Source organism: Pelophylax lessonae (assembly GCF_965119305.1).
Source record: "Pelophylax lessonae genome assembly, chromosome: 2".
Classification (NCBI taxonomy): domain Eukaryota; kingdom Metazoa; phylum Chordata; class Amphibia; order Anura; family Ranidae; genus Pelophylax; species Pelophylax lessonae.
This window is the reverse complement of record NC_138769.1, coordinates 706,441,553-706,468,641: the sequence shown is the minus strand read 5'-3', so window position 1 is coordinate 706,468,641 and position 27,089 is coordinate 706,441,553. Positions and strand designations below refer to the sequence as shown.

The 27,089-nt window shown below is 42.0% G+C and overlaps 1 protein-coding gene across 1 annotated transcript in view; it reads right to left on the bottom strand.

The window, feature by feature from the left end:
- The window catches only part of MYO7A (myosin VIIA), a 299,552-nt gene that overhangs the window by 7,921 nt on the left and 264,542 nt on the right, over window positions 1-27,089 (bottom strand). The window contains exons 40-45 of the mRNA XM_082245915.1: window positions 23,341-23,446; window positions 18,760-18,873; window positions 17,959-18,046; window positions 11,969-12,075; window positions 9,319-9,504; window positions 2,434-2,550 (exon numbers count right to left, since the gene is read on the bottom strand). Coding sequence (XP_082102041.1) covers window positions 2,434-2,550; window positions 9,319-9,504; window positions 11,969-12,075; window positions 17,959-18,046; window positions 18,760-18,873; window positions 23,341-23,446 — 718 coding nt within the window. The remainder of the gene's footprint in view (window positions 1-2,433; window positions 2,551-9,318; window positions 9,505-11,968; window positions 12,076-17,958; window positions 18,047-18,759; window positions 18,874-23,340; window positions 23,447-27,089) is intronic.

The following is a 27,089-nucleotide window of genomic DNA, read 5'->3' as shown; positions in this document are numbered from 1 at the left end:
CAAGGGAGCGATGGGGAAGCTTGGATGGGTGGCATTTGGCTGAAACTGTTAATTTTTTTAATTTCCCTGTTACAAAAGGAAAGTGATTATGCTTCCATATCAACCAATTAGGGCTTGTTGCCTTGTTCACAATTGAGCACTCATTAAGGTGCATATAACGCTTATTGCTGCTCACTTTTTTTATCTTCTATATTTACATTTTATAAAACATTGGAATGCACAGTGTGAAAATTTCCTATTTTTTTCAGTGCACAATACAGCGCATTGATAAGAAATGAAGCAATAGGATGTAAGGAAACCTTCCTTGCTAATGTGTTGGGACTGGGTTAGGCAAAGATGCTTAACCTGACCCAATGGGGCAGATGTGAATGGCATCTTAAGAGTCTTCCTTCCATTCTGTAAGATACACTAGATCAGTGACAGCTGGAAGATTTCCAAATTATTCAAAAGCAAAATAATGTACATAGCATAAATCATAAGAATGATAGATGATCTCAGTATGATGATGGTCTCCTGGCCGCAACAAACTTTAGCAACTGCTACCCAGGTCATTACTCTGTAATACCAAAAGCTGTATCTCAGATGGTAGATGGTACCCTCTCATGGTGACTTGAAAGAAGGTTTTCACTTTGCATAGTGTGCTGTTTATCTTGTGCCATATCATCACAGTTGGTTTCAGTTCAGAAGTATAGGACCCATTTCCAGAGATGGGCTGATTACGGACAGCAGTGCTTTAGGCAGCATTAAGCTCAGTGCCACTTTTGGCAACACAGAAAGGAACAATATCTAAATATAAAATATATATTCTATGTTTTTATTTTTCCTTGTGTGACATCACCACCCTGCCTCTCCACCTTGACCAAGAAGAGGAGGCTTTGCAATCATTGAGCAAATGCAAACCATTCTCTGAATGGTGCTCATGCCAAGCGGCCGACCTCCTGTGTTCCAAATACAGCAAGGAAGCTGCTCAGCACAGGACCTGGAAGCTAGTGATGATTACTGGCATAGCGGTGCCTACTACAGTGATTTCCAGCAAAACTACCACAAGAGGACACAGTTTTGAATTAGAGGGGCAAAGGTTTAAAAGAAATATGAGGAAGTATTACTTTACTGAGAGAGTAGTGGATGCATGGAATAACCTTCCTGCAGAAGTGGTAGCTGCAAATACAGTGAAGGAGTTTAAGCAAGCATGGGATAGGCATAAGGCTATCCTTCATATAAGATAGGGCCAGGGACTATTCATAGGATTCAGATATATTGGGCAGACTAGATGGGCCAAATGGTTCTTATCTGCCGACACATTCTATGTTTCTATGTTTCTAGAGGAAGGGTCTCCAAACTCTCTAAACGAAGGGCTCGTTTATTGTCGTTCAGACTTTAGGGGTCCGGACTGTAGCCACTGGGCTTAGAAAAGGTCCCAACGTCAGTAGGGGAGAATAATGCCCAATCATTGTTTCAGTGGAAGTAATTGTGCTCCATTATTAGTGACAATGGGAGAATTTGTACCCCATCGTTGGTGTCAATGGGAGGCATTAGGCCCCATTATTGGCATCATTGAGATGAATCGTGCCCCTACATTGGTGTCAGTGGGGGGAATTATGCCCCACAGTAGGTATCAGTAGATGAAATTGTGCCCCAAGGGCCAGATAAAAACAAGCAAATGGCCGAATGTGACCCCTGGGTTGCAGTTTGGAGACCATTGTTCTATAGGGATTCCACAGTTATGGTATATGTGTAATTAGTTACATTAGTCCAAGTTGGACCAATGCAACTATGTAAAATTATCCATTCCTTAAAGTCTTTTTAAAGCGGAAGTAGACTTCCTCTACTGACTTTTTCCTATAAGTAAGTTTATATTAAGGCTTACCTATAGGTAGTGTAAATATCTCCTAAACATGTACCGTTTAGGAGATATTTACATTACATGCAGCCAGTAACTTGACTGGCGCACACGCTCTAAAGAAACGGCCACCTGTGCTGTTCCTTCCGAACCCTGTGCCGCGAAAGTCCAGCGGTATACAACTGCTTTAATTCTAAAAGGAGAGTCACAGGACTCTTGGCAAATCAGTAATATGTATTCACCTTCTCTTTCTCTGAAAGCTCTCTACCTGAGACCTATGCAAGCCTGTGGTCATTCTAGTTTCCTTCCTTTCCGTAATTATCTTGCAATATTAGTGACGACAGACGTAGAATAAATGGAATCACTATCCTGACGTGTGTATAAAACAGTTTTTTCTTAACTTGTAGGATGTGCCTCATACTGGGAAAGTTCTAGGTTTCATCCTTTGGCATTCTTTATAACTATGTTGGATCCCTTGGGCTATTTCTTAGTTTGGCTGGTGAGAGAGCAGAACTTCATCTGAAATGGGTAGAATAACCAGGGTGTTGATGATGATTGGAGAAGATTATGGGCAGAGCAAAGATGTTTCTTACCTTGACTTCAAAAAAGGCTGAACCGAATGTTGGCCACTTAAAGATAATCTTCAGAAATGCGACCTTGGACTCCTCTCTGGTTTTCCCCGCGTGTTTATTGAAGTAGGCAATAATGGACTGCAGAGGGAAAAAAAAGTGTTAAACATATTTTGTTTTTTTTCTTACTAGTGTAAATGAAACTGAAAATACTGGTTGCCAAAAAAACAATAAAATGCCAAATAATTTTTAAATAGTTAGACTGGTTGCCAATAAAACAATACAATGCCAAATCATTTTTCAATAGTTAGACTGGTTGCCAAAAAACAATAAAATCACTTAATGAAATTACACCGGTGGCACATATGCAATGGAAACAGTTGACCAAGAACCTCTCTGTCAATGTTTCGACAATTGCAATGCAAGTTTCAATGCCAAATATTAGCTCCAATCCCTTGTTTCTGCATGTACTCTGCTGTACAGATCACAGACGAGGCATGTCATAGGCTCAGACAATGGTCATTCTCTAAAATACATATGTTTGCAGACATCAGCATGCATTCAATCCTAGCAATAGGCATGCCATTGTCAAACAATACAGACTAAAATTATCATATTGTGTGTGCGTTCATAAGCAAATGAAGCTGCAAAGACATACAATGTGTAACTGTTCAAAGCTGAATCCATGTGCACCGCTATGTGGTGAGGCAGCACTCTTGCTCTTTAACCTATTCATGCTCAGCATTAGCTAATCCCCTAGACTCCCCAAGGTTTTAAGGGCATGGTATCCTACCCTTGGCTCCATGACAGTGGCATCCCCTATGAGGCCCCTGGCCTGACCTGCACCAACAGCAGTCTGTTCCATACCTTCCTCAGGCCTTAAGACAATGGACCCCAGCAACAACCCTTCCAGCACCAACCCTTCTAGCACAAATTTATTTTTCAGTTGACAATACCTTTATGAGGTTAGGAGGAGAAGAAGTCCAAATAACAGCCTTTTAACACTTTGCTGAAACACGGTTGATGGCATACATACAGTGGGTACGGAAAGTATTCAGACCCCCTTAAATTTTTCACTCTTTGTTATATTGCAGCCATTTGCTAAAATCATTTAAGTTCATTCTTCTTCCTCATGAATGTACACATAGCACCCCATACTGACAGAAAAACACAGAATTGTTGACATTGTTGCAGATTTATTAAAAAAGAAAAACTGAAATATCACATGGTCCTAAGTATTCAGACCCTTTGCTCAGTATTTAGTAGAAGCCCCCTTTTGATCTAATACAGCCAGGAGTCTTTTTGGGAAAGATGCAACAAGTCTTTCACACCTGGATTTGGGGATCCTCTGCCATTCCTCCTTGCAGATCCTCTCCAGTTCTGTCGGGTTGGATGGTAAACGTTGGTGGACAGCCATTTTTAGGTCTCTCCAGAGATGCTCAATTGGGTTTAAGTCAGGGCTCTGGCTGGGCCATTCAAGAACAGTCACGGAGTTGTTGTGAAGCCAATTCTTCGTTATTTTAGCTGTGTGCTTAGGGTCATTGTCTTGTTGGAAGGTAAACCTTCGGCCCAGTCTGAGGTCCAGAGCACTCTGGAGAAGGTTTTTGTCCAGGATATCCCTGTACTTGGCCGCATTCATCTTTCCCTCGATTGCAACCAGTCGTCCTGTCCCTGCAGCTGAAAAACACCCTCACAGCATGATGCTGCCACCACCATGCTTCACTGTTGGGACTGTATTGGACAGGTGATGAGCAGTGCCTGGTTTTCTCCACACATACCGCTTAGAATTAAGGCCAAAAAGTTCTATTTTGGTCTCATCAGACCAGAGAATCTTATTTCTCACCATCTTGGAGTCCTTCAGGTGTTTTTTAGCAAACTCCATGCGGGCTTTCATGTGTCTTACACTGAGGAGAGGCTTCCGTCGGGCCACTCTGCCATAAAGCCCCGACTGGTGGAGGGCTGCAGTGATGGTTGACTTTCTACAACTTTCTCCCATCTCCTGATTGCATCTCTGGAGCTCAGCCACAGTGATTTTTGGGTTCTTCTTTACCTCTCTCACCAAGGCTCTTCTCCCCCGATAGCTCAGTTTGGCCGGACGGCCAGCTCTAGGAAGGGTTCTGGTCGTCCCAAACGTCTTCCATTTGAGGATTAAGGAGGCCACTGTGCTCTTAGGAACCTTAAGTGCAGCAGAAATCTTTTTGTAACCTTGGCCAGATCTGTGCCTTGCCACAATTCTGTCTCTGAGCTCTTCAGGCAGTTCCTTTGACCTCATGATTCTCATTTGCTCTGACATGCATTGTGATCTGGAAGGTCTTATATAGACAGGTGTGTGGCTTTCCTAATCAAGTCCAATCAGTATAATCACACAGCTGGACTCAAATGAAGGTGTAGAACCATCTCAAGGATGATCAGAAGAAATGGAAAGCACCTGAGTTAAATATATGAGTGTCACAGCAAAGGGTCTGAATACTTAGGACCATGTGATATTTCAGTTTTTCTTTTTTAATAAATCTGCAACAATGTCAACAATTCTGTGTTTTTCTGTCAGTATGGGGTGCTATGTGTATATTCATGAGGAAGAAGAATGAACTTAAATGATTTTAGCAAATGGCTGCAATATAACAAAGAGTGAAAAATTTAAGGGGGTCTGAATACTTTCCGTACCCACTGTATAGACACACTTTCAGTCATCCCAGGTGGTGAAGGCACAATCCTTCAGGCCGGGTTCACATGTGAGGTCGTGGGTTCGTGCCTGGGGTCGGTGCGTGTCTGTTCACCACATTTTTGCCTGAATTCGAAGAACCTAGATCCTCAAAGCTTACATTTTTACTGTTTTGGTCCTTGCACTGCCTCCCCTGATCAACAGACCCCAGATTAACTCCCACCAGACTATGTATACAGAGCCCTCTACCCAAGATATCCCACACAAATAGGGAAGAGCTAGCACTTTCTATCTATCTATGGTACAACCCGCTTACTACCCTGGGGGCCTCTACCAGCTACTTTCTGTAACAAGAGGGGTTGTGGGAGTTGGATAGGTTTAAGAAAGTGCTGGGTCGTTTTAAACCCTCATCCCTTTAGCTAGTATAAAGCATAAATATGGATAATATCCCCCAGATTGGGACTATGACGGGTAACGACACAGGTGGGTATAACCAAAGAAAAAGGTTTATTTGTTGTAAACACAATAAAAAATATATATATACATTAATTGGCAAAAGGGCCATTTTTGGACTGTCAGAAGTGCCATCATATCCTGAGAGCATCTCAACAGGATTGTTTCCCATTCTTTTTTGAAGGAAGAGTCTGGGTTTTCCAGGGTGGGGAAAATCTGTACTCTTAGTCCAAATGGTGCTACATTATTGAGATTATATTGCTCAAATGAATGTGTATGCCAATAATATGATGACTTTCTCTCCAATAGCTTTCTAAGATTGAAAAATATTGTGTTAATTTCTGAATCTTTTTTCTCTTTGTTTGAGAAATCCAGGTAAGCCTGGGAGACAAAGGTCTCCCAGCCCTTACCTCTGTATCTCATCATTATTCCAAATATATACTTTTTTGTATGTTGTAAATTAATTACTTATTTATGCCAACAACCACAATGGAGAAGGAAAGGGGGGTTTGGGTGTCTTCCACCCGGTTATATAGATAACAAGAGGGGTTGTGGGAGTTGGATAGGTTTAAGAAAGTGCTGGGTCGTTTTAAACCCTCATCCCTTTAGCTAGTATAAAGCATAAATATGGATAATATCCCCCAGATTGGGACTATGACGGGTAACGACACAGGTGGGTATAACCAAAGAAAAAGGTTTATTTGTTGTAAACACAATAAAAAATATATATATACATTAATTGGCAAAAGGGCCAATTGCCAATTAATGTATATATATATTTTTTATTGTGTTTACAACAAATAAACCTTTTTCTTTGGTTATACCCACCTGTGTCGTTACCCGTCATAGCTACTTTCTGTATGGACATTATAAAATCAGTGCAGCCTCACTGGCAGCAGAAAACCTCTGGTCTAAAGCTGAAGACTTGGACAACTCCAAGGCTGAGCAGCTGTCATGACCAGATTAGCCCCCCCCCCTCCCCTTCCTTCAGGTTAGAATCTAAAAATAAAATAGCTTTTAATTTTGCAAATTGCAGGCTCAGATTTACTTTATCTTACTTTATCTTCAGGACAGCCTAAAGAAGGAGCACATGCTCCACAGACGCGTCGCTGAACACAGATCGCCACACCTAGGAAGTGACGTCATACCTGCTGCGCTGTGCATCTCCCGAGTCCCGGAAGTGCCGGAAACAACCGGCAAACCAGGCCATGGAGCCCCAGACCTAGTTTGGTTAGATTTACTCCCACGGTTGTTCATCTTTTTAGTCCTACCTAGAGGATGACTCTTCTTCTACATGCCTGATGTGCCCATTATGTTATCACCTTTGTAAGCAACATTTTTTTTTTTATATTAAAGTTTATAAAGCTACACTTAGTGGGCACTCTTTTTTATTCCAGTTATCGTGAGATGTTGCCAAAAACCTCCATTCTCCTAAATGTGGACTTATATCTCTGAATTAGTAAGAAGTCCAGGACTAAGAATTAGCTCAAACTTCAGATGAACTACTTTAAAGTGGAACTAAACCCTCCTATCTGTGCACACTGCAGTGCTTAGACTGATCCTCTATTCAGGTGTTGTAGCACCCTTCAGACAACCTTAGGCTATTTTTCTTTCAAGTTGTTTTTCCTGTGCTTGCTTGTTATTTTTTAGCATTGCCCCAGAATGGGCATGATGTGTACACAAAAAAAAACTAACAAACAAGGTAGAGTCCCAGGTGGACCTTGATGGTCATTTTATACTGAATACCGTATATTTGTAACATGCATTTGTATGTGGTTATTAAAGAGTGTCTCTATGTACCTGAAATGCTAGTCATGTTTCCTTCAGTAATAAAAACCTGCATTTGCACTTTAGCTGGCTTTTTCTAGCAATGAATATTTGACAGTGCCACAGTTGACTGAGCACCCAACACATCTCTTTGGTGTTGAAGACAGTGCAGTATGGATTGTTATATTTAGGTTTTTAGTACTATCTGTGTTCCTACTGGAGAGTTTTTCCCTCACTCTATGCACTAGTGAAATCTCAGGAAGTAAGACCAAATCTCCCCAAAGTGAGCGGAAATCCCACCTTTGACATTTGTCACAAATGGGAGAATTCCCTTCACTTCCTGTCCTGGTGACAACTCCCTGCTATAGTCATGAACAGCTATAAAAGCCAGACAAACACTCTAACCCTTCTCTTTTCTTCAGTGTTGACAGTAAGGTTTCCAAATACCCGAACAAGCTTAAAGCTTTGCATTATCATAATACCATTCTGAAGCTGGAAGCATTAATGAAATTCAATGGGAAAGGTTTGCGGAATCTTCGGTCGATGCAAACATCAAAGCGATCATCAATCAGGCTTCGAAAATTCACCATTACTCTATTTCTTGGTAGGAAAACCCAACACTTATTGTACTATTGCCACTATTTAAGGCGATATTAATACCTTTCCAGTTTTCCCTATGCAAGTGTCAGTGCACGGTTGCTGTTGGACCCCAGGTGAAACTTTTTGATTCAGAGGTTAAAGCATAACATTTTGTAAGCCTGAGTTTCCAGTTTTATAAGCTAAGCTATTAAAGCCCTTTTTATCTCTGTACTCCTGCATGTTATGTTTTGTGATTTTTGCTTGGAAATGCTTTACAAAACCTTATCTTAGTAAAAATTCTGCTTCCTGGTTTTCCAATCCAGTGCCCTATGCTAGCAGAGCTGAGTAACAGCTACACCCCTTATCACATGTTCTCAGGCAGAATTGTACTGTAGAGGAAAAGAGGTGGTTTGTCTAGCCTGATCTATTACAGACTACTGGGTGAACTTGGTCTAATGCTAGTGCACAGAGACAGGATCTACGGTCCATCTCCAGCAAGCCCACGACTTTACCAACCTTGTAAGTCATCCCACTTTCCAGTCAGGTATTACTTCACTTCAAAATGACCAGGAGGGTAATATGTTTGTTTTTATTTTTTCTCTCCCCTGACCCTCAAGGGATAGAAGACCCTTGGTCCTCTGCATACCCACTAACCTCCGGATCCCATGTCTCTGGGATACAACCCGTGAGTTACAACGTATGATTATACAATATATATATATACCCCCCCACACAGGTCAGCCATCCTACAATACGATTATTTTTATTTCCTGGCAGACCCTCTTATCTAGATCCAGTGGCAACTCAGGTTATTTCGGACTCTCTCTTACCCCCCCCCCCCACGGTTTTAAAGGGTGAATAATCTCTGCACCATAGGTACACAACCAGAAAAGATGATGTTATTAACTATGTTGAATATCAACATACTAGCACAATGCCACTAATTTATGTATTTTTCACTTTTTCACATTATAGAGTATGGTGATTTTCCTTGAAAAAGGCAATTGTTTGAATATATGCCGAAACGCGTCAGAAACTCAATGTTTCTACATCGGAAATCACCACTCCAGTTCATAAGTAAAACTGCATATAACATAGTCTGTACTAGTGATGCATATCACCTATGTTACCAATTGCTTACTTATTGCATCCGTTCATGTTTTACCTTATCTTTTTTTTATCAATAAATGTGTGTTTTATTACGACCTTGCCTACACAATCCCACCATTCTTTGGCTTGAGGAACCAATCCATTTTCTTGAATGCTAGTGCCTATTGGACTGCATAGTTACCCTGCACACATGATGTAACAGGAAAGTAGAGGTAAGATTGAATAGGGAGATGGAGATTGAATATGGATCTGATTGTCTATTTCTAAGATTTCAATTGGCAAAGTTGAGATCCAATTTTGTAGAATTAGCGTGCAGACAAACTAGATGCTTGACCTACCCTCTTCCAGTCATCGGGATTCAGCTGACGGATGAGATCTTGAGGGACTAGTTCCTTCAGCATCTTTGGGATATTTGGGAAATAGGACTTATCATCTTCATACTTGACTCTGTAGATCAGAGCTGCCAACTGGAGGACATCTTCCCTCGTGCACTTATGGTATCCGCGTAAGTATTTTGGTAGCTCCTGCAAATATGATACATTTTAGGAAGATAACATTAAAAGAGTCTATAACTTTGAAACAGTCATGAGAGCCAATAGATAAGAGAAGCTATGCAATTGTTACTGACAAAATATTACCTGTTTATGTCTTTTCATATGCTACTGTGTTCAGAAGACAAGGCCAATTTTAAAGAAGGTGGGTACTTTCAGGTTCTCTTGACACCCTGCCGATATAAAGCTTCTCCACGCTCTCTTTATGCTATGATTGCCTGCTGGAGCCCAGTTTGTAATAGTCCCATGTAAGCTCCATGTCGGTCCTTGTCAAAGCTTACACAGGGCTGATAAATTTCTACCTGACACCATTTGGAAGTGACTGGGCCTGGTCATTCAAATGTCAAGCACTGCATTGTGGGAAGAAGAGAGGGTCCGATGCTCCCACATATCTGGCAGTACTGGGTATCTTCATGGGCTATGGCAGGAGAACATACCAAGGGTGGAGTGTGTTATTATTTCAGCAGGAGGTAGGAATAGAATGATCAAGTAAAGCTGTCCCTTTACTCTGAATGATATACTTTGATTATATCCGGGCAAATCAAGGAAGTTTTTTAAAACAAAAACTGTTTACATTTTTCCTCATTCATGCTGGGCCCCCCATATCAGATAAATTAATGTGAACATTGTATAATATGTACTTGCTCATAGCTCCAGTACCAGGGTCCTTAAACCATACCGTGGGGATCGAAAGTTTGGGCACCCCAGGTAAAAATTTGTATTAATGTGCATAAAGAAGCCAATGAAAGATGGACAAATCTCCAAAAGGCATCAAATTACAGATTAGACATTCTTATAATATGTCAACAAAAGTTAGATTTTAATTCCATCATTGACACTTTCAAAATAACAGAAAACAAAAAAATGGTCTCTGCAAAAGTTTTGGCACCCTGCAGAGTTAATATCTTGTACTGCCCCCTTTGGCAAGTATCACAGCTTGTAAACACTTTTTGTAGCCAGCCAAGAGTCTTTCAATTCTTGTTTGAGGTATCTTTGCCCATTCTTCCTTACAAAAGTCTCCAGTTCTTTGAGATTTCTGGCCTGTCTGTCACGCACTGCTCTTTTAAGGTCTATCCATAGATTTTCAATTATGTTGAGGTCAGGAGATTGTGAAGGCCATGGCAAAACCTTCAGTTTACGCCTCTTGATGTAATCCCCCGTATATTTCGAGGTGTGTTTAGGTTCATTATCCATTTGTAGAAGCCACCCTCTCTTTAACTTCAGCTTTTTCACAGATGGCATCAAGTTACCATCCAAAATTTGCTGAAATTTTATTGAATCAATTTTTCCTTCTACTCGTGAGATGTTCCCTGTGCCACTGGCTGCAATACAACCCCAAAGCATGATTGATCCACCCCCATGCTTAACAGAGGTTCTTTTCATTAAATTCTGAGCCCCTTCTTCTCCAAACGTACCTTTGCTCATTCCGGCCAAAAAGTTCCATTTTAACCTCATCGGTCCACAGAACTTGTTTCCAAAATGCATTAGGCTTGTCTATATGTTCATTTGCAAAGTTCAAATGCTGATTTTTGTGGTGAGGACGTAGAAGAGGTTTTCTTCTGATGACTCTTCCATGAAGACCATATTTGTACAAGTATCTCTTTATAGTGGAATAGTGTACCACAACTCCAGTGTCTGCCAGATCTTTCTGGAGGGATCGTGCAGTCAAACGTGGGTTTTGAATTGATTTTCTCACAATCCTGCGAGCTGTTCTGTCTGATATTTTTCTTGGTCTTCCAGATCTTGCTTTAACTTCCACTGTTCCTGATGACTGCCATTTCTTAATTACATTCCAAACAGAGGATATTGACATCTGAAAACGCTTTGCTATCTTCTTATAGCCTTCTCCAGCTTTGTGAGTGTCAACTATTTTAAGTTTCAGTTTTCTAGGCAACTGCTTAGAAGATCCCATGGTGCTGATTGTTGGGGCAAGGTCAGATGAGTCTGGGCATTTAAAACCTTTGAGATTGACATCACCTGGTCTTCCCAGACGATGATTGAGAACAATCCATGACACTGGCAGGTCTCAGCCTTGCAAAGGGGGCAGTGCATGCTATAAATTCTGCAGGGTGCCCAAACTTTTGCAGATGACATTTTTTTGTTTTCTGTAATTTTGAAAGTGTCAATGATGGAAAAAAAAATTAACTTTTGTTGACATATTATAAGAATGTCTAATCTGTAATTTGATGCATTTTGGAGATTTTTCCATCTTTCCTTGGCTTCTTTATGCACATTAATATAAATTTTTACCTGGGGTGCCCAAACGTTCGATCTCCACTGTATGCGCACCTACCAACAGACTTGACTTATAACAAAAAGAGGCATGGAATCCTGAAAGGTAGAAGAAGCCTTACTGGAACAAAGTGGAAGATTTTTAGCTTGTTTAGGAAGTTTATAAGAAGATATAAGCTGGGGCTTTAAAGTAAAATAAGAATACCTGGTAGTAGTGGAAGATGGAGTCAGCCATAGGATCCTTTGCAGGAACTGTATTTGTCCACAATTTTTTCATGAAGAACACTTGGTAGGTGAGAGAAGGCACTATCCCTGCAACAAACATATATCATTGTCTTATGGTGCTGTGCTGTTTGTAGAACATTGTGAGGCAAAAATACAAACAAAAAAAAATGTAACTATGCACAGTGCACTTAGGGAGAGATTTACTAAAACTGGTTCACACGGAATCTGGTGCAGCTCTGAATAGTAACCAATCAGCTTTTAGGTTTTAACCACTTTAAGACCGGAAGGATTTGCCCCCTTAATGACCAGGCCACTTTTTCAACTTGGCACTGCGTGACTTTAACTGACAATTGCGCAATAATGCAATGCTGTACCCAAACTAAATTTACGTCCTTTTTTTCCCCACAAATAGAGCTTTCTTTTGGTGGTAGTTGATCACCTGTGCTATTTTATTTTTTGTGCTATAAACAAAAAAAGTGAGACAAAAAACAATATTTTTCACATTTTGCTATATGACATTCCCAAAAAAAAAAAAAAAAAATTTAAAAATCAAAATTTTTTAACATTTTAGGCCAATTTGTTTTCTGCTACATATTTTTGGTAAAAAAATATAAAAAATCAGCGTATTTTAAATGGTTTGCGCAAAAGTTATTGCGACTACTAACTATGGGAAAGATTTATGTAATTTTTATTGTTTTTTTTTTTTTTTTTACTAGTAATGACAGCGATTTTTTGCGGGACTGCGACATTGCAGCGGACAGATCGGACCCCTAACTGACAGGTTTGACATTTTGGGGGGACCAGTGACATTACTACAGTAATCAGTGCTAACAATATGCACTGTTACTGTAATAATGACACTGGCAGGGAAGGGGTTAACACTGTGGGTGATCAAGGGGTTAAATGTGAGCCTAGGGGAGTGATTCTAACTGTGGGGGGCGTGGCTTCTGAAATTACCATAGAGACATGTGATCCTATATAGAAGGATCACATGGGCTCTATGACCATTCCAGGGAGAAGAACGGTCAGCTGTGTTTAGAACAGCTAACCGTTGTTCTCTCTCAGCGGGGAACGATCGCAGGTGTCAGGCGGCAATTGGAGCTGCCTGCCCACTGCATCGGCTTCCCCGCCAACGAGCGGGGTCGGGAGCGTGCTCGCCCCCTAGCCTCCTGCGTGCGATAAACGTTAAGTTACGTCGGTTTGCCCAGGAGCGGCTGCCTGCCGCAGTATAACTGCGGCAGGCAGTCGTAAAGTGGTTAATGTTAAAGCTTAATTGAACAAGCTGATGCTAGAATCTGATTCATTACTATGCACAGCTGCACCAGATTCTTTGTGCACCAGTATTAATAAATCTCCGCCATAATGTCAAATTGTCAGGGGAATCACAGAAAGCTTCAAACAAGCAAGGCCTGTCTAACAAAGGGGTTTGTCTGACAAAGGGGTGATGTGAGAGAGTTCTTTATTCCACTGCAGTTAGGCATTAAATGTTTTACCGTCAATTAAGTTTTTATTTGGACTCTAGATCCAGCTACAATATTAAGGAGGAACTAATCTCTGGAGGTTGAGCCCAAAAAGAGGTTGATAGAGGGAAAAGGACTAGTCACTAGTATTGCCCATGGTTACCCTGCAGTTGATCTGTTCCCCGTTATTGGTTTACCCTGCCTTGTTCTGCACTGTGTCTCTATATGGAGGCAGCCATCTTGGTAGAAGCATGGCTTTGCTGCCTCATGTCAGAGCCTCCAGCAAGAAGAACAATGATCACTCCAAGTCTGCTAAGACCAGCAGTCAGAGGAAGCAGTGCCTCAGATCTCACACTGCAGATATATAGATATATCTACTAGGCTGTAGATACAAGAGTGCCAGGCACCCTCACATCCTAGGATATGCATGTCTACTGCACAGCTAAAACATTTTGCTGTTCCTTTGGCTAAGGTATTGGTTTATATTGTATCAAATTTTATAACAACAATCCCAATAAAGCCTGACCTCTTTTTCTGATCTAGGATCTTTGAAGGCACATTTATTTTACCACAAACACAAGAAAATAAAGAAGGGCGCACCGACCTAGCGCATTATCCTCAATAGTATGGCTTTATTAATAAATCATAAAAATGGCTACTCACAAACAGAAGTTAAAAATGGTCATATCAGACTCAATCGCTTGAGTGTCAGGAATAGTCCATGTCCATAGTCCTGTTGAGATGACGGCTAACGCGTTTCGAGGCTTAGCCTCTTCCTCAGAGCCACTGTGTCATGACCTACTCACAAGTTTAAATAGTAGTACATTGTTCAAACCTCCTCCCTAAGGTCTTGGGAGCCCCTCCCTCTAGGGGTGTGGCAGTAATACTACACCTTTCCCTCTTGTGACACTGCCATTTAACCCCTAGCAGGGTGGATTCATGGAACCCATGTGATAATCGTACTATATTTTCATAATCAAACCAATAACACATGTATACACAAATAAAATTGCATCAAAGGAGTGCAGCTAAAACATATATTCACATCCATATATATTTCTTAGTACATAAAAAAGCAACGAGAGAACAAAAAATATATATTTATTGGTTTGATTATGAAAATATAGTACGATTATCACATGGGTACCATAAATCCACCCTGCTAGGGGTTAAATGGCAGTGTCACAAGAGGGAGAGGTGTAGTATTACTGCCACACCCCTAGAGGGAGGGGCTCGCAAGACCTTAGGGAGGAGGTTTGAACAATGTACTACTATTTAAACTTGTGAGTAGGTCATGACACAGTGGCTCTGAGGAAGAGGCTAAGCATTGAAACGCGTCAGCCGTCATCTCAACAGGACTATGGACATGGACTATTCCTGACACTCAAGCGATTGAGTCTGATATGACCATTTTTAACTTCCGTTTGTGAGTAGCCATTTTTTATGATTTATTAATAAAGCCATACTATTGAGGATAATGCGCTAGGTCGGTGCGCCCTTCTTTGTTTTCTTGTGTTTGTTGTACAGTTTGACTACCCCAGTCCTTTAGGGCAGCAAGACTCTAGCCATCCGAGAGGCCATATGTGAGTCCCGTGGGAAGTGTGGTCGGGGAGCTTGGAATCTAAGCGCAGGAGAAAGGTGGCATCACCATATTGTTTTGGAACATTTATTTTATCAACTGGCTGTATCCACCCCAATTCCACTTCAAGGCCCTCAGCCACAACTGCACCGACTCGAGGACAGTTTACCTCCATTTATCCTTAATACAGCCACACAATAAATATGGAAGGTACACCCATACTGCAAAGGGTCTAACCAATATTGTCCAAACTTTTACCACCATCTTCTGCCTTTGAAGACCCTTAAGACCCCAGCTGTTACAACAATAACAATGCAATAAATTCCGTCAGAACTCACAATGTAGTTTAGATGAGCCTCAGCTGTCGACCTGGAAATCCTCAGTACCGAAAACCCAGACACTCATACTCAAAAGGAATTAAGCCAAAGCTAGATAACGTTGTAGGGAGGGAGGGAGAAGTTCTTCTGTCCCTATTCCTGCTCCAACTGACCATGAGGCAAGTGACCACCCCTACTAAGACCACCGTGATCCCACCATGCCACACCTCTCATCTATCCAATTAGGTAAGAAGAACCCCTTGTAACTTTGAAAACCATAAACTTTTTAACCCTATCTGTATCCCAGCTTACCTGCAACCTAGTCATGTAGGTCTTCCACTTAAGCTGGGCCACCAGCTCCAGGCCTATCTCTATAACGTAGCAAATGTTTACTTTTTTTAAATTCATATATATATATATATATATATATATATATATATATATATATATATATATATATATATACATACACATATACACAAACATATATAATTTGTGCTGTCTATATAAATGCTAAAGTAGAACTCCACACAAAATGTTTTCTTTGTTTCGGGAAGAGTGAAGAAGACTTGAAACCTTGGTCAGGTTTTTGTCTCTGTCTTTGTTCCTGGAGAAATATCCTCAACCACAACCCAGCCAACAACAAAAACCTGACACAGGTTCTTACGCCTTCCCACCAAAAATATCCAAAAAGAAAAGAAAAAGCATTGCGGCAGATGCTTCACATTACTCTTTACAGGGGGTTCTTACTTTACATTTTTATTTATTTATTTTTAAAGCTAATATGTGTTTAAACAGTTTTATATGCCCTTTTTTACTCCCTCTATCTCTCAAATTATTAATATGGCCCTAATTCCAATAAAATGCTGGGGTGTACACTGATAGAGAACATTCCTAAAACATATTGTAGAAACATATCCATTTGAACTAAATCAGTGTTATATGCAGAATAGGTATGGGTCTGATTATCAGCTACATTATAGAAGTCATTCAGTTAAAGTGATTGTAAATTGTAAATTCTTTAAAATATTAAACATGTCATACTTACCTGCTCTGTGCAATGGCTTTGCTCAGAGCAGCCTGGATCCTCCTTTTCTCGGGTCCCCCCGCCGGCGTCTGGCTCCTCCTCCCCGCTGAGTGCCCCCACAGGAAGCAGTTTCCCATGGGGACACCTGTGCATGCTCAATCCTGAGCTGGGCTGCTTGCGTCTATTCAGACACACAGCCCGGCTCTGCCCCGCCCCCAGATCTCTGCTGACAGGTTTTGTTTGACAGCAGCAGGAGACAATGGCTCCCTCTGCTCCCAGCCTCTGAGAGTAGGGACCGGGAAGAAGAGCTGCTGCAGATGTGCACAGCCCAAGATCCAGATCAGTTTTAGGTGAGTATTTAGTGGGGCTGGGGGGTGTGCTACCTATAAAAGGTTTTTACCTTAATGCAGACAATGCATTAAGATAAAAAAAAACCTTTTACTTTTACAACTACTTAAAGTTTTTGTAAATGAAAGCATTAAATACACAAATTACTACTGATAGGGGTACACATTTCTTACATATATATACAGGGCTTTTTTTTCTCCGAGAATAGGTGCCGGTACTCCCCTCTTCTAAGTCACCCCTTGTCTCCACTCCCTACCCACCTCAGAGCGCTGTCCTTTGGTTCCACCCTCTGCCCACCTACCAGTACCCCCCTTTTAGAGAATACAGAACCAAGTATCATGTTGTGGTTCTAGGTAATTTGTATGGAATTTGTTAATGATAACTAGAAAAGCAGTAAAATAGATCCCCTGGAATCAGCAACAATAGATCCCCCCCCCCAACAATAGATCCCCAGCAGCAATAAATCTTCCCCTGCAACAATAGAAAAAACAGTAAAATAGATCCCCTGCAATAAGCCTCAATAGACTCCCAACAACACTAGCCCCCCAGCAACAATAAATCATTCCCCCCAACAATAGCCCCCCAGTAACAATAGTTCCCCCAAGCAACAATAGATCCCCCAGCAGCCAGCATCAATAGGCCCTTCAGCTCACCCCACTGGCCCCAGCACTCCTTTGCCATTGCATACATTCAGACTGGAGGTGCCGGAACTGCGTTCCCGCTGAAAAAAAGCCCTGTATATATATATATATATATATATATATATATATATATATATATATATATATATATATATATAAACACACATACTATAAGCAGAATTACATCTTGCAGCGTATCTCTAGACAAAGCCTTTGTTTTTAGTTTTGGATAAGGCTGGGTTAATACTTAATACGGATGTGGCTCACAGCAGGGGTTCGGTGAGTCCCTGTTCTCCATTTCAGGGACGAATCAGGCCTGAATTTTTGCCTGAACTCGGACCTTAAAACGGAGCCAAAGATGCACAGGACCCCTGGGCAATCTGCTCCGCAGGTAGATATCTACCTCTCCACAGTTGCCTATCCCTGTTGTAAAGGAAACGACCGTGACGAAAAAATACAAATTATGTAGGCAGGTAGAATACTTGACAGAGATCAATTGAGACGAGAGGCACAAAGCAAGTACGCTACCACTTAACCATCACATTTTAGCAGAATACGCCTTTAGCAAATATGTACCATCTGCAGTGTTATATCTTACCATCCTTTGGCGGTCGGGCTTTCTTTATCCAGTCTGTCAGATGTCTGACAAAGTCAAAGAAAAAGTCTCCTTCTGGGACACTTATAACCTAAAAAGAGATAAACATGTTTAGTTGGCCCAAATCTGGGAGTCCCAGCAAGGATGGAGTAAAACTGAATAAAGGTGTCTAAATGCATTCTTTTGGATAGAGCGTGGAATGGTTAGAACCACTGTTAGATTTATATTGCTGTGTCTTCACTGCAAGGATTCACACTCTATTTGTCCCAGTGACTATTGGCATCAGAACTGAAAGTAAGGGAAAAATCTAAAATTATGAGTTGTCAGTAGGGCAAGAAGTGTACGGAATTCTTCCACTGGGGAGATTTTTTTCCAATGACAACTGTCCCTTACTTTGTAAAGATCTTCAATGGCTTACACTAAGAAAATCTGAAGGCAGCAGGTCCTACTGAGATACATTTAAGGAGTCTGAATTCTAGAGGGAAGCCTTTGGCAATAACAATCGACAGGACCCCCTAAAGAGGTGCCTAAGGAACTGCACTGCACCCCATCTGAAGCCCATGACCTCCACTAATAAACAGAATAGAGTTACACTTGGAAACAAAGTCCCCTTTTCATTTATGTTACAAATAAAACAACTGAACTCCTCAAAGTCCCCTTTTCATTTATGTTACAAATAAAACAACTGAACTCCTCAAAGTGGCCTTCTCTTCTAATTTCTCAAATTGTGCCGCTTATCGAGTTGACATACAAGCCCACAATTTATTTTCATGTTCTGAGGCTCTGAACTCCTGCCATTGTCACCTTATCAGAAATCTTCACAAACAGGCTGAAACCTTCCGGGGATTTCAGGAGCAGCCGATTAGCGATATCTTGGCAGAAATCCTTGGCTTTGGTGCTAGATTCCACTTCGAATGCCTGTAAGAGATGAACAGCTGAACATTCAGTGGGACTTTTCAGGATGAAAATGTGCAGCAGAAAATGGGACTTATGAATAAAAAAACAAAAACATACTTATAAATCTAGTTCATTTTTCAAGTAAATCCGTAAATTTGAACTTTAAAGCTTAAAGCCCTACTGCAGCTCGGCCAGATTTACTGCCTTCCACCCCCACCCTGGAGCACCCGTGCTCATTTAAAAATAATTGTGTATACGGTTGCCTTCCACGGTGTGGAAACCCGTTTCGCTGCAATGATGTGCAATGAGCAGATGTCCAGTATTCTTAAAGCGGAGTTCCACCCAAAAGTGGAACTTCCGCTTTAAATAGTCCTAACCCCCTGACATGCCACATTTGGCATGTCATTTTTGGGGGGGGGGGGAGCGGGTACCTAGATTTGACATGTACCCGCTCCCACATCCGCTCGGAGCGCCGCGGCGCCCTGAGCGGAAGTTCTCCTCTCTCCCTCCCGCCCTGCAATCTTCTGGGACATGTCAGAGGTCCCAGAAGATTGGCGGCCAATCACGACGCATAGCGCAACTTGCGCATGCGCAGTGCGTACCCGGCTGTGAAGCCGCAAACTGTCACAGCCTGGTGCCCACATCAGTGATGCCGGCGCCGTGGAGCAGAGAGGGAGAAGACGGCGCATCGCTGGACCGTGGGACAGGTGAGGCTGGAACTCCGCTTTAAGGATTCACACCAGAAGTTTCTTAAAGCTTGGTAACCCTGGATAAGGGCTCTTCCTTTCTCTTACCAGATGATACTGGTCAGTGGGGATTGTCACCCCTTAGAGGACAACCTAGCAATGATAGCGACATTTTATTTGACTTTCCTGCTGGTCCTCCTTAGTTTTGGTTAATACATTACTGATTTAATATCAGGGGGGCCTGAATTGTTAGCTAGCTGTCACATGTTTCCAGGTGTGTCTATTGAGTCTGGGGAGTCTCCCCACTGTATCCAATGAGGGATCTTGTTGGTCAGTGGAGGAAGATGAGTGCTCCTAAGGAACACTGCCTCTACTAATTAAGTCTTGGGAATAAGCCCTGGGTTAGGGTAAAATGCATCAAGGGAGGAGCTGTGTCTGGTGGGAGGTTGCTGCACAAAGAACAATAAAGTTTTACTGAAGTAATTAGGGGTAGCATGGCACCTTGCTATATAAATCGGTGGATGGTTGGTTGTAACCCACTTTTTCAAGTATATACAAAAAAGGTGGGGTGGGGATGCTTTAAAGCAGGCATGTCCAACCTGCGGCCTGGGGGCTGCATGCGGCCCAGAACCGCAGGCAATGCGGCCCACTGCCCCCTGACAATTTTTTTTTATTTGCTGGGGAGGAAGCAAGGAAGTTGGGTCAGGGGCACGGCCACAGCAGCTTCCAACTAACTGTAGGCAGAGGCTGCCTGGGAAGGGATCATCCTCTAGTTGTGTTAAATTAGTGCTGTAGTGCTGGGGGGGGGGGGGGCGGCAGTGTGGGAAGGGAGCAGGGGCGTTTTATTACATATATACCTTAACTATAGTATATATTTTATATGCGGCCCGAGAAAATTTCTCTACACTCAATGTGGCCCAGAGAAGCAAAAAGGTTGGACACCCATGCTTTAAAAGATTGACTGTGTAAAGAGTGAAGTATTTGATGAGCCAAACAAGATGAATTCTGCTCTGTGTGATATGGATTCGGTTTGTGATATTGACTCCCCTAAATAAAATATCATGACTTCATCACAAATAATTCCTATCAATCAGCTTCCTTGATAGCTGATCTCCAGGAAAAATAAAAACGAATCCTTGCAGTGGGGCTCCTTCTGCACTGCAAGAGTTATATTTTTGTTTTGTCTCGGGACAATTTTCCTCTTTCCAATGCCCTGGGTGGGCACTTGGTTACCTAACTTACAATGCAAGACTGCTTGTCCTGCATTGTATGTGATGTTGTTGGATTACCTATGACCAGCAGAGTTGCAAAAAGAACCAGTTTGGTTGATCCGGCTATGCAGTTTGGAGGAAGGCTACCAGAGTAAGGAGTAAGGTAAGTATTTACAGTGCCTTGAAAAAGTATTCACACCCCTTGACATTTTCCACATTTTGTCATGTTACAACCAAAAACGTAAATGTATTTTATTGGGATTTTATGTGATAGACTAACACAAAGTTGCACATAATTGTGAAGTGGAAGGAAAATTTATAAATGGCTTTCACTATTGTTTTACACATAAATATGTGAAAAGTATGGCATGCATTTGTATTCAGCCCCTCTGAGTCAATGCTTTTAGAACCACATTTTGCAATTACAGCTGCTAGTAATTTTGGGGATGTCTCTACTGCCCCTTTCACACGGGCTTACCGATCAGGTCTGTCTGTCAGTTTATTCAGGCGGACCTGATCGGATGCTCCATGCACCCCCTGGAGCAGCGGATGTCAGCGGTGACATGTCCGCAGACACCCGCTACTGTCCGATCCGATCCTATCCGTGAAAACCAGATGGATAGAAACCCTATTTTCCATCCGTCTGGAGGATCAGATCAGGTAGGATCGGATGAAAACAGACAGGCGGTCCGTTTTCATCCGATCTCCCATAGAGGAGAGCGGGGATCTGACAGGTCTGTCTCTGCCTGCTCAACGGGGATCAGCGGATCGATCCATGCTGAGCAAAAAAGAGTCCGCTGGGAGGAAAGCCCATGTGGAAGGACCCTACCAGCTTTGAATATCTAGAGAGTGAAATTTTTGCCCATTCTTCTTTGTAAAATAGCTCAAGCTCTATCAGATTGGATAGAGAACGTCTGAGAACAGCAATTTTCAAGTCCAGCTACAGATACTTAATTTAATTTAGATTTAGACTTTGGCTGGGCCATTCTAACACATGAATATGCTTTGATCTAAACCATTCCCTTGTAGTTCTGGCTGTATGTTTAGGGTTGTTGTCCTGCTGGAGGGTGAACCTCCATCCTAGTCTCAAGTCTTTTACAGACTCTACAGTAAACAGGTTTTCTTCTAAGATTGCCCTGTATTTGGCTCCATCTTCCCATCAACTCTGACCAGCTTCCCTGTTCCTGCTGAAGAAAAGCATTCCCACAACATGATGCTGCCACCACCATGTTTTACAGTGGGGGTGGTGTGTTCAGGGTGATGTGCAGTGTTAATTTTTCACCACACATAGCGTTTTGCTTTTAGGCTAAAAGTTCAATTTTGGTCTCATCTGATTAGAGCATCTTCTTTCACATGTTTGATATGTCCCCTACATGGCTTCTCGCAAACTGCAAATGGCACTTCTTTTGGCTTTCTTTCAACAATGGCTTTCTTCTTGCCACTCTTCCATAAAGGCCAGATCTGTGAAGTCAACGACTGCAAGTTGTCTTGTGGACAGATTCTTCCTCCTAAACTGTGGATCTCTGCAGTTCCTCCAGAGTTACCATGGGCCTCTTGGCTGCTTCTCTGAATAATCCTCTCCTTGCCCGGCCTGTCAATCTAGGTGGACGGCCATGTCTTGGTAGGTCTGCAGTTGTGCCATACTCTTTCCATTTTCAGATTATGGATTAAACAGTGTTCCGTGAGATGTTCAAAGCTTGGGATATTTTTTTATAACCTAACCCTGATTTAAACTTCTCCAGAACTTTATCCCTAACCTGTCTGGCGTGTTCCTTGGCCTTCATGAAGCTGTTTGTTCACTAAGGTTCTCAAACAAATCTCTGAAGCTGTATTTATACTGAAATTAAATTACACACAGGTGGACTCTATTTACTATTTAGGTGACTTCTAAAGGCAATTGGTTCCACTAGATTTTAGTTAGGGGTATCAGAGTAAAGGGGGTTGAATACAAATGTGCGCCATACAGCCATTTATCATCTTCCTTCCACTTCACAATGCCACTTTGTGTTGGTCTAGCACATAAAATCCCAATAAAATACATTTACGTTTTTCTGGTTGTAACATGACAAAAAGGAAAATGTTATAAGGTATGAATACTTTTTCAAGGCACTGTATGCTTTTTATGTTACTGCTAAATACAAGGGGCGTTTAACCCTTGCAGTGGGGGAGAGTTACACTGCAAGGGTTGGTTTTGAACACAACACATTTCACAAATTGTATTGTATTCCTCCAGTATTGATTTCCTTGCAGCTTTCGGCATCCGGTCACATGATACTTCAGAGCTGCAAAGGAAGATGATGCTGAAAGACTTTCCTCTGTCAGGCACCGTGATTGCACAACTGGATACCTTTATAACACCCAGCAGCTGACATTCACTGCAAGTCCCAGCCTGATCAGTGTTTGGATAGGGGATTATCTCCACCCAGGGCCATCAGATAATCAATTATTATTAGTACTGGCCCAGGGGACAAATGCCCCTTTTTCCCCCATCCCCGCCCTCAGTCTAGTCCTCCCCTAAACCCCTTGTCCTTAGTGAGACATTTTCCATATAATAATTCCGTGTTCTGCATTTTCTCTCATTTATCTCTCACCTCATCTGTGTCATCAGGGAAATACACTTTGTGGAAAATCTGGGTGGTTTTGTGCTGAATTGCTTCCACCTCTACCAGATGCGGCGGGTACTTCCTGGAGCCATTCCTACACCAAGGAAAAAGGATTACTAAATTATATAAAATCAGCTTGCAACATTTGTCAATGTTGTAATGTAATTTGTCCTCCAAAAAAGGACATAGAAAACTTTAACCAGGCTATAATCAATGTAAAGGAAACCTGAATGTAAATATGTAGGCTGCCATTGCTGACGTCTTATAGAAATGCTGGCTTTAGTGCTATTGTCCTGGAACAAGTATGCATATCAAGGGCTATAACTTTAGAAAACCTGTTGACTTTTCTTATTTTCTCAGCCAGACTTCAGTGCCCAGAGCAGGCATTTCCGCATTCTAATATTGTCTTAAGAGCGGGGCGTTCAACCTGCCACCCAACACAAAACCTAATTAAAAATGTTTTTTTTAAAAGCATTTTTTTGTAAAAAATGCGTTAAACTTAGCGAACACATGTGGCCAAAGAAAAAAATGACAGTGTGCCTTTACTAGACTTTAGAAGTTTTCTCTTCCCAAAGAAAAATCTCCCACTCTTCACAATCACACCTTATATATGTCATCAGTTTTCAGCAGCACCTATATTTGTGAGCAATTATCATCAAGGATGAAGCACACGAAGGGCAAAATTAGAACCAAAATATCTGATGAGCACCTTCAGAACTTATTGAGAATTGCTACTATCGTACATCCATCCAACCGGATATTGATGCACTAGTTTATCAAAAACTGTATAAAATATTGCACTCGTTTTATGTTGCCCTCTTTTACAAAATATTACAAAAAATAATGAAGTTTTATTACTCAGATAGTTACATTATCTTTACCAATGATTGTTAACTTGTAATCTGCAGGGGCGGCCCGTCCATTGGGGGCGTAGGGGCGCCTCCCCCCTATCCATGCGTCTGGCCCCCTAATCTACTTGCAGGGCACCAAACGCATGGATTCCAATGGGGTTTCTATTTTATTTTGAAGCATGTGATTAGAGCCAGAGGCTCTAATAGGTTTAAAAAAAGGGTGGGCTTGGGGCGCAGAGCCAGTTGTGTGACAATAGTGAATGAATATTCGCTATTGTCCAACAGATTCTCCTCCTGGCCAATCAGGAAGCGGGTCCTGAGACCCATTTCCAAATTGGCCGAAAGGAGAAGCCATGCTATTGGCCGAGGAGGGAGAAGGGAGGAGACGCAGGGGACCGATGGGGAAGCCGCCGCCGCTGCTGACTGCCCTCCACATGTCCAGGGTGAGAGGGTGAGTGAGCCAGCGAACGGGGGGGGGGGGGGGTTTGGTGTGTGGGCTGGTGTGGTCCGGGGGGGGAGGGTATGGCGTGGTGATCTGGGCAACTTTTTCTGCTCATCAGCTATCTTTATTGTTAGTGTATTTTATGTGTGGCTCGAGACAATTCCTCTTCTTCCAATATGGCCCAGGAAGGTCAAAAGGCTGGACACTCCTGCTTTAGAGCATCCTGGAAATCCCTAAATCCATGTGCTCTGTTATGCAAACAGTCACCACATGGTAGTATCTTGGGCTGCCTTCTCCCATGCCTGTGTCTTCCTACTGCCCAAAAGATATTTTAAAAGCAGCGGGAGGAGGTGGGCCACAGCATGTTATTGGACTTTGCAGCTGCCATCTGCATAGTAGAACTCCCAAGATTTAGGGGATCTCAGGGCACAATGAAGAAAATCTGAGGGTATAGAAATGTCTGCTATATGACCTGAAACAGGTTTAAAAAAATTAGAATGGCCTACAGTTTCCTTGACTAGGGGTGGTCAGCAATGCTTAGATGACCAGGCCAAATCTAGGAGCACCAGTGTGCACTGGGTAGCTCAACAGTAACTCTAAGACTAATTTGCCTACCTAAATAATTTTTGCACGTAATTTTATTTCTTTAACAGCTCCAGGCTGCTGTTAATGTGCCTCAATCTGTGCAAGGAAAATGACAACACAGTGGGCATTTTTTTTTTTGTAAACAAACCTTTGTGATCACCATGATTTTTTTTTATCATATTAGCCACATGATCGAGAACCAGAGTGGTTACTGATTGTCAGTCAGAGGCCAGCACAGTCCTAGAACTAGGTGCCCAAACTGCTATCAGCTTTTAGTTTGAAAAGGTAGGTTATACTAACATTCCATCGGGGTGGGGCATTGCACTGGGGATTGTTAGTCTACAGATTGGGGTAGGAAAGGCATCAACTCACTGGCTGCCCTTTATTTTGGGTCTATGCTCAGAAGGTGTTATAAGCAGAAGAAAAGCATGAAAGCCAGGCAACTAGTGTTTTCAGAAATAAGTTTGCAATGGCAGCCTACATATTTCTCTTTATATTTTTTTTTCTATTTTTATTTTCTATTTTTAACATGAATATTTAATCTTTAGCACCTGCAGGCAGAAGGTGGTGACTAAAAAGAGACCCTTTGTTTGCCTTTTTCCAGCCCTTGGGGCACTATATTCCTCCAATTGACACCAATGATGGGGCACTAATCCTCCCATTGACAGCAATGATGGGGCACTAATCCTCCCACGGACACCAATGATAGGGCACTATTCCTCCCACTGACACCAATGATGGGGCACTAATCCTCCCACTGACCCCAATGATGGGGCACTGTTCCTCCTAATGATATCAATGATGGGGCACTAATCCTCCCACTGACCCCAATGATGGGGCACTGTTCCATCCACTGACACCAATGATGGAGCAGTATTCTCCCCCACCCAATAACAAAAATTGGTAATTCTTTACTCCCACTGATGCCAGGACATTGTTTTCTACTCCCAACGGACACAGTCCAATCCCCCTAAAGTCTGAAGGACCATAAACTGGCCCTTTGTTTAGAAAGTTTGGAGACCCCCTGTTCTAAAGGATCAAATAACGGATGTGTTGTAGACCTAGACAGCAGGAAGACTGCATTACATAGACTCACAGAAGATGGATATATCCTCTTTCTCTCTCCTTTTAGAAATGTTCAGCACCCTTTAAAACTCTTGCCCTACATCGCCTTTTGGGCAAGACACAGCTTGATTTCAACTACACACCCATGTATCTCCAGAATTTCCATAGCTAAAAAAAACTCTGCTTAAAAGACTATGGATAGCCCAGAAGTGGATCAATCCTAGCCCTCCTACATTCTATGAAGGAGTTGACAGCATAACAATCATGTTAAAAGCGCACAGATATGAAAAGATCTGGGAACGACATGCTTTCTTGTTTGACATAGGCATACAACCTCCCTCACCACTAAGGCAAAGCCAATCAAGACTTCACATGCAACCTTTGGTATCTGTGGAGGGTTCTGAATCAGTATATACTGTATGCCTTCGATCCTATTGGTAAGTGGGCTAAAAAAAACGACTGTACTTGATGGGGCTGAATTTATTTGTGAAAGCACACTCATTCTCTTTCACCATATATTGTGGAAATACCATTCTATTGTATCATGTGACCAGCTATGTGGCAGAGGGTTTGTTCCCTAGAAAAAAGGTAGGGATGAAGAGACAAGGGTTGTACTTGTGGGTTTTGCATTAAAACCAGTAAAAAAACAGTAAAATGTAGAAATATAAAAATTGATAGGAAAACAACATCCAGTAAATACTTGTGGGAAATGGAAAGACAACACCAGAATATATAGCTCCAATTGTTCTTTCAGTTACACAGAGCCTACATTATTAAGTATTTTGAAAGCCATT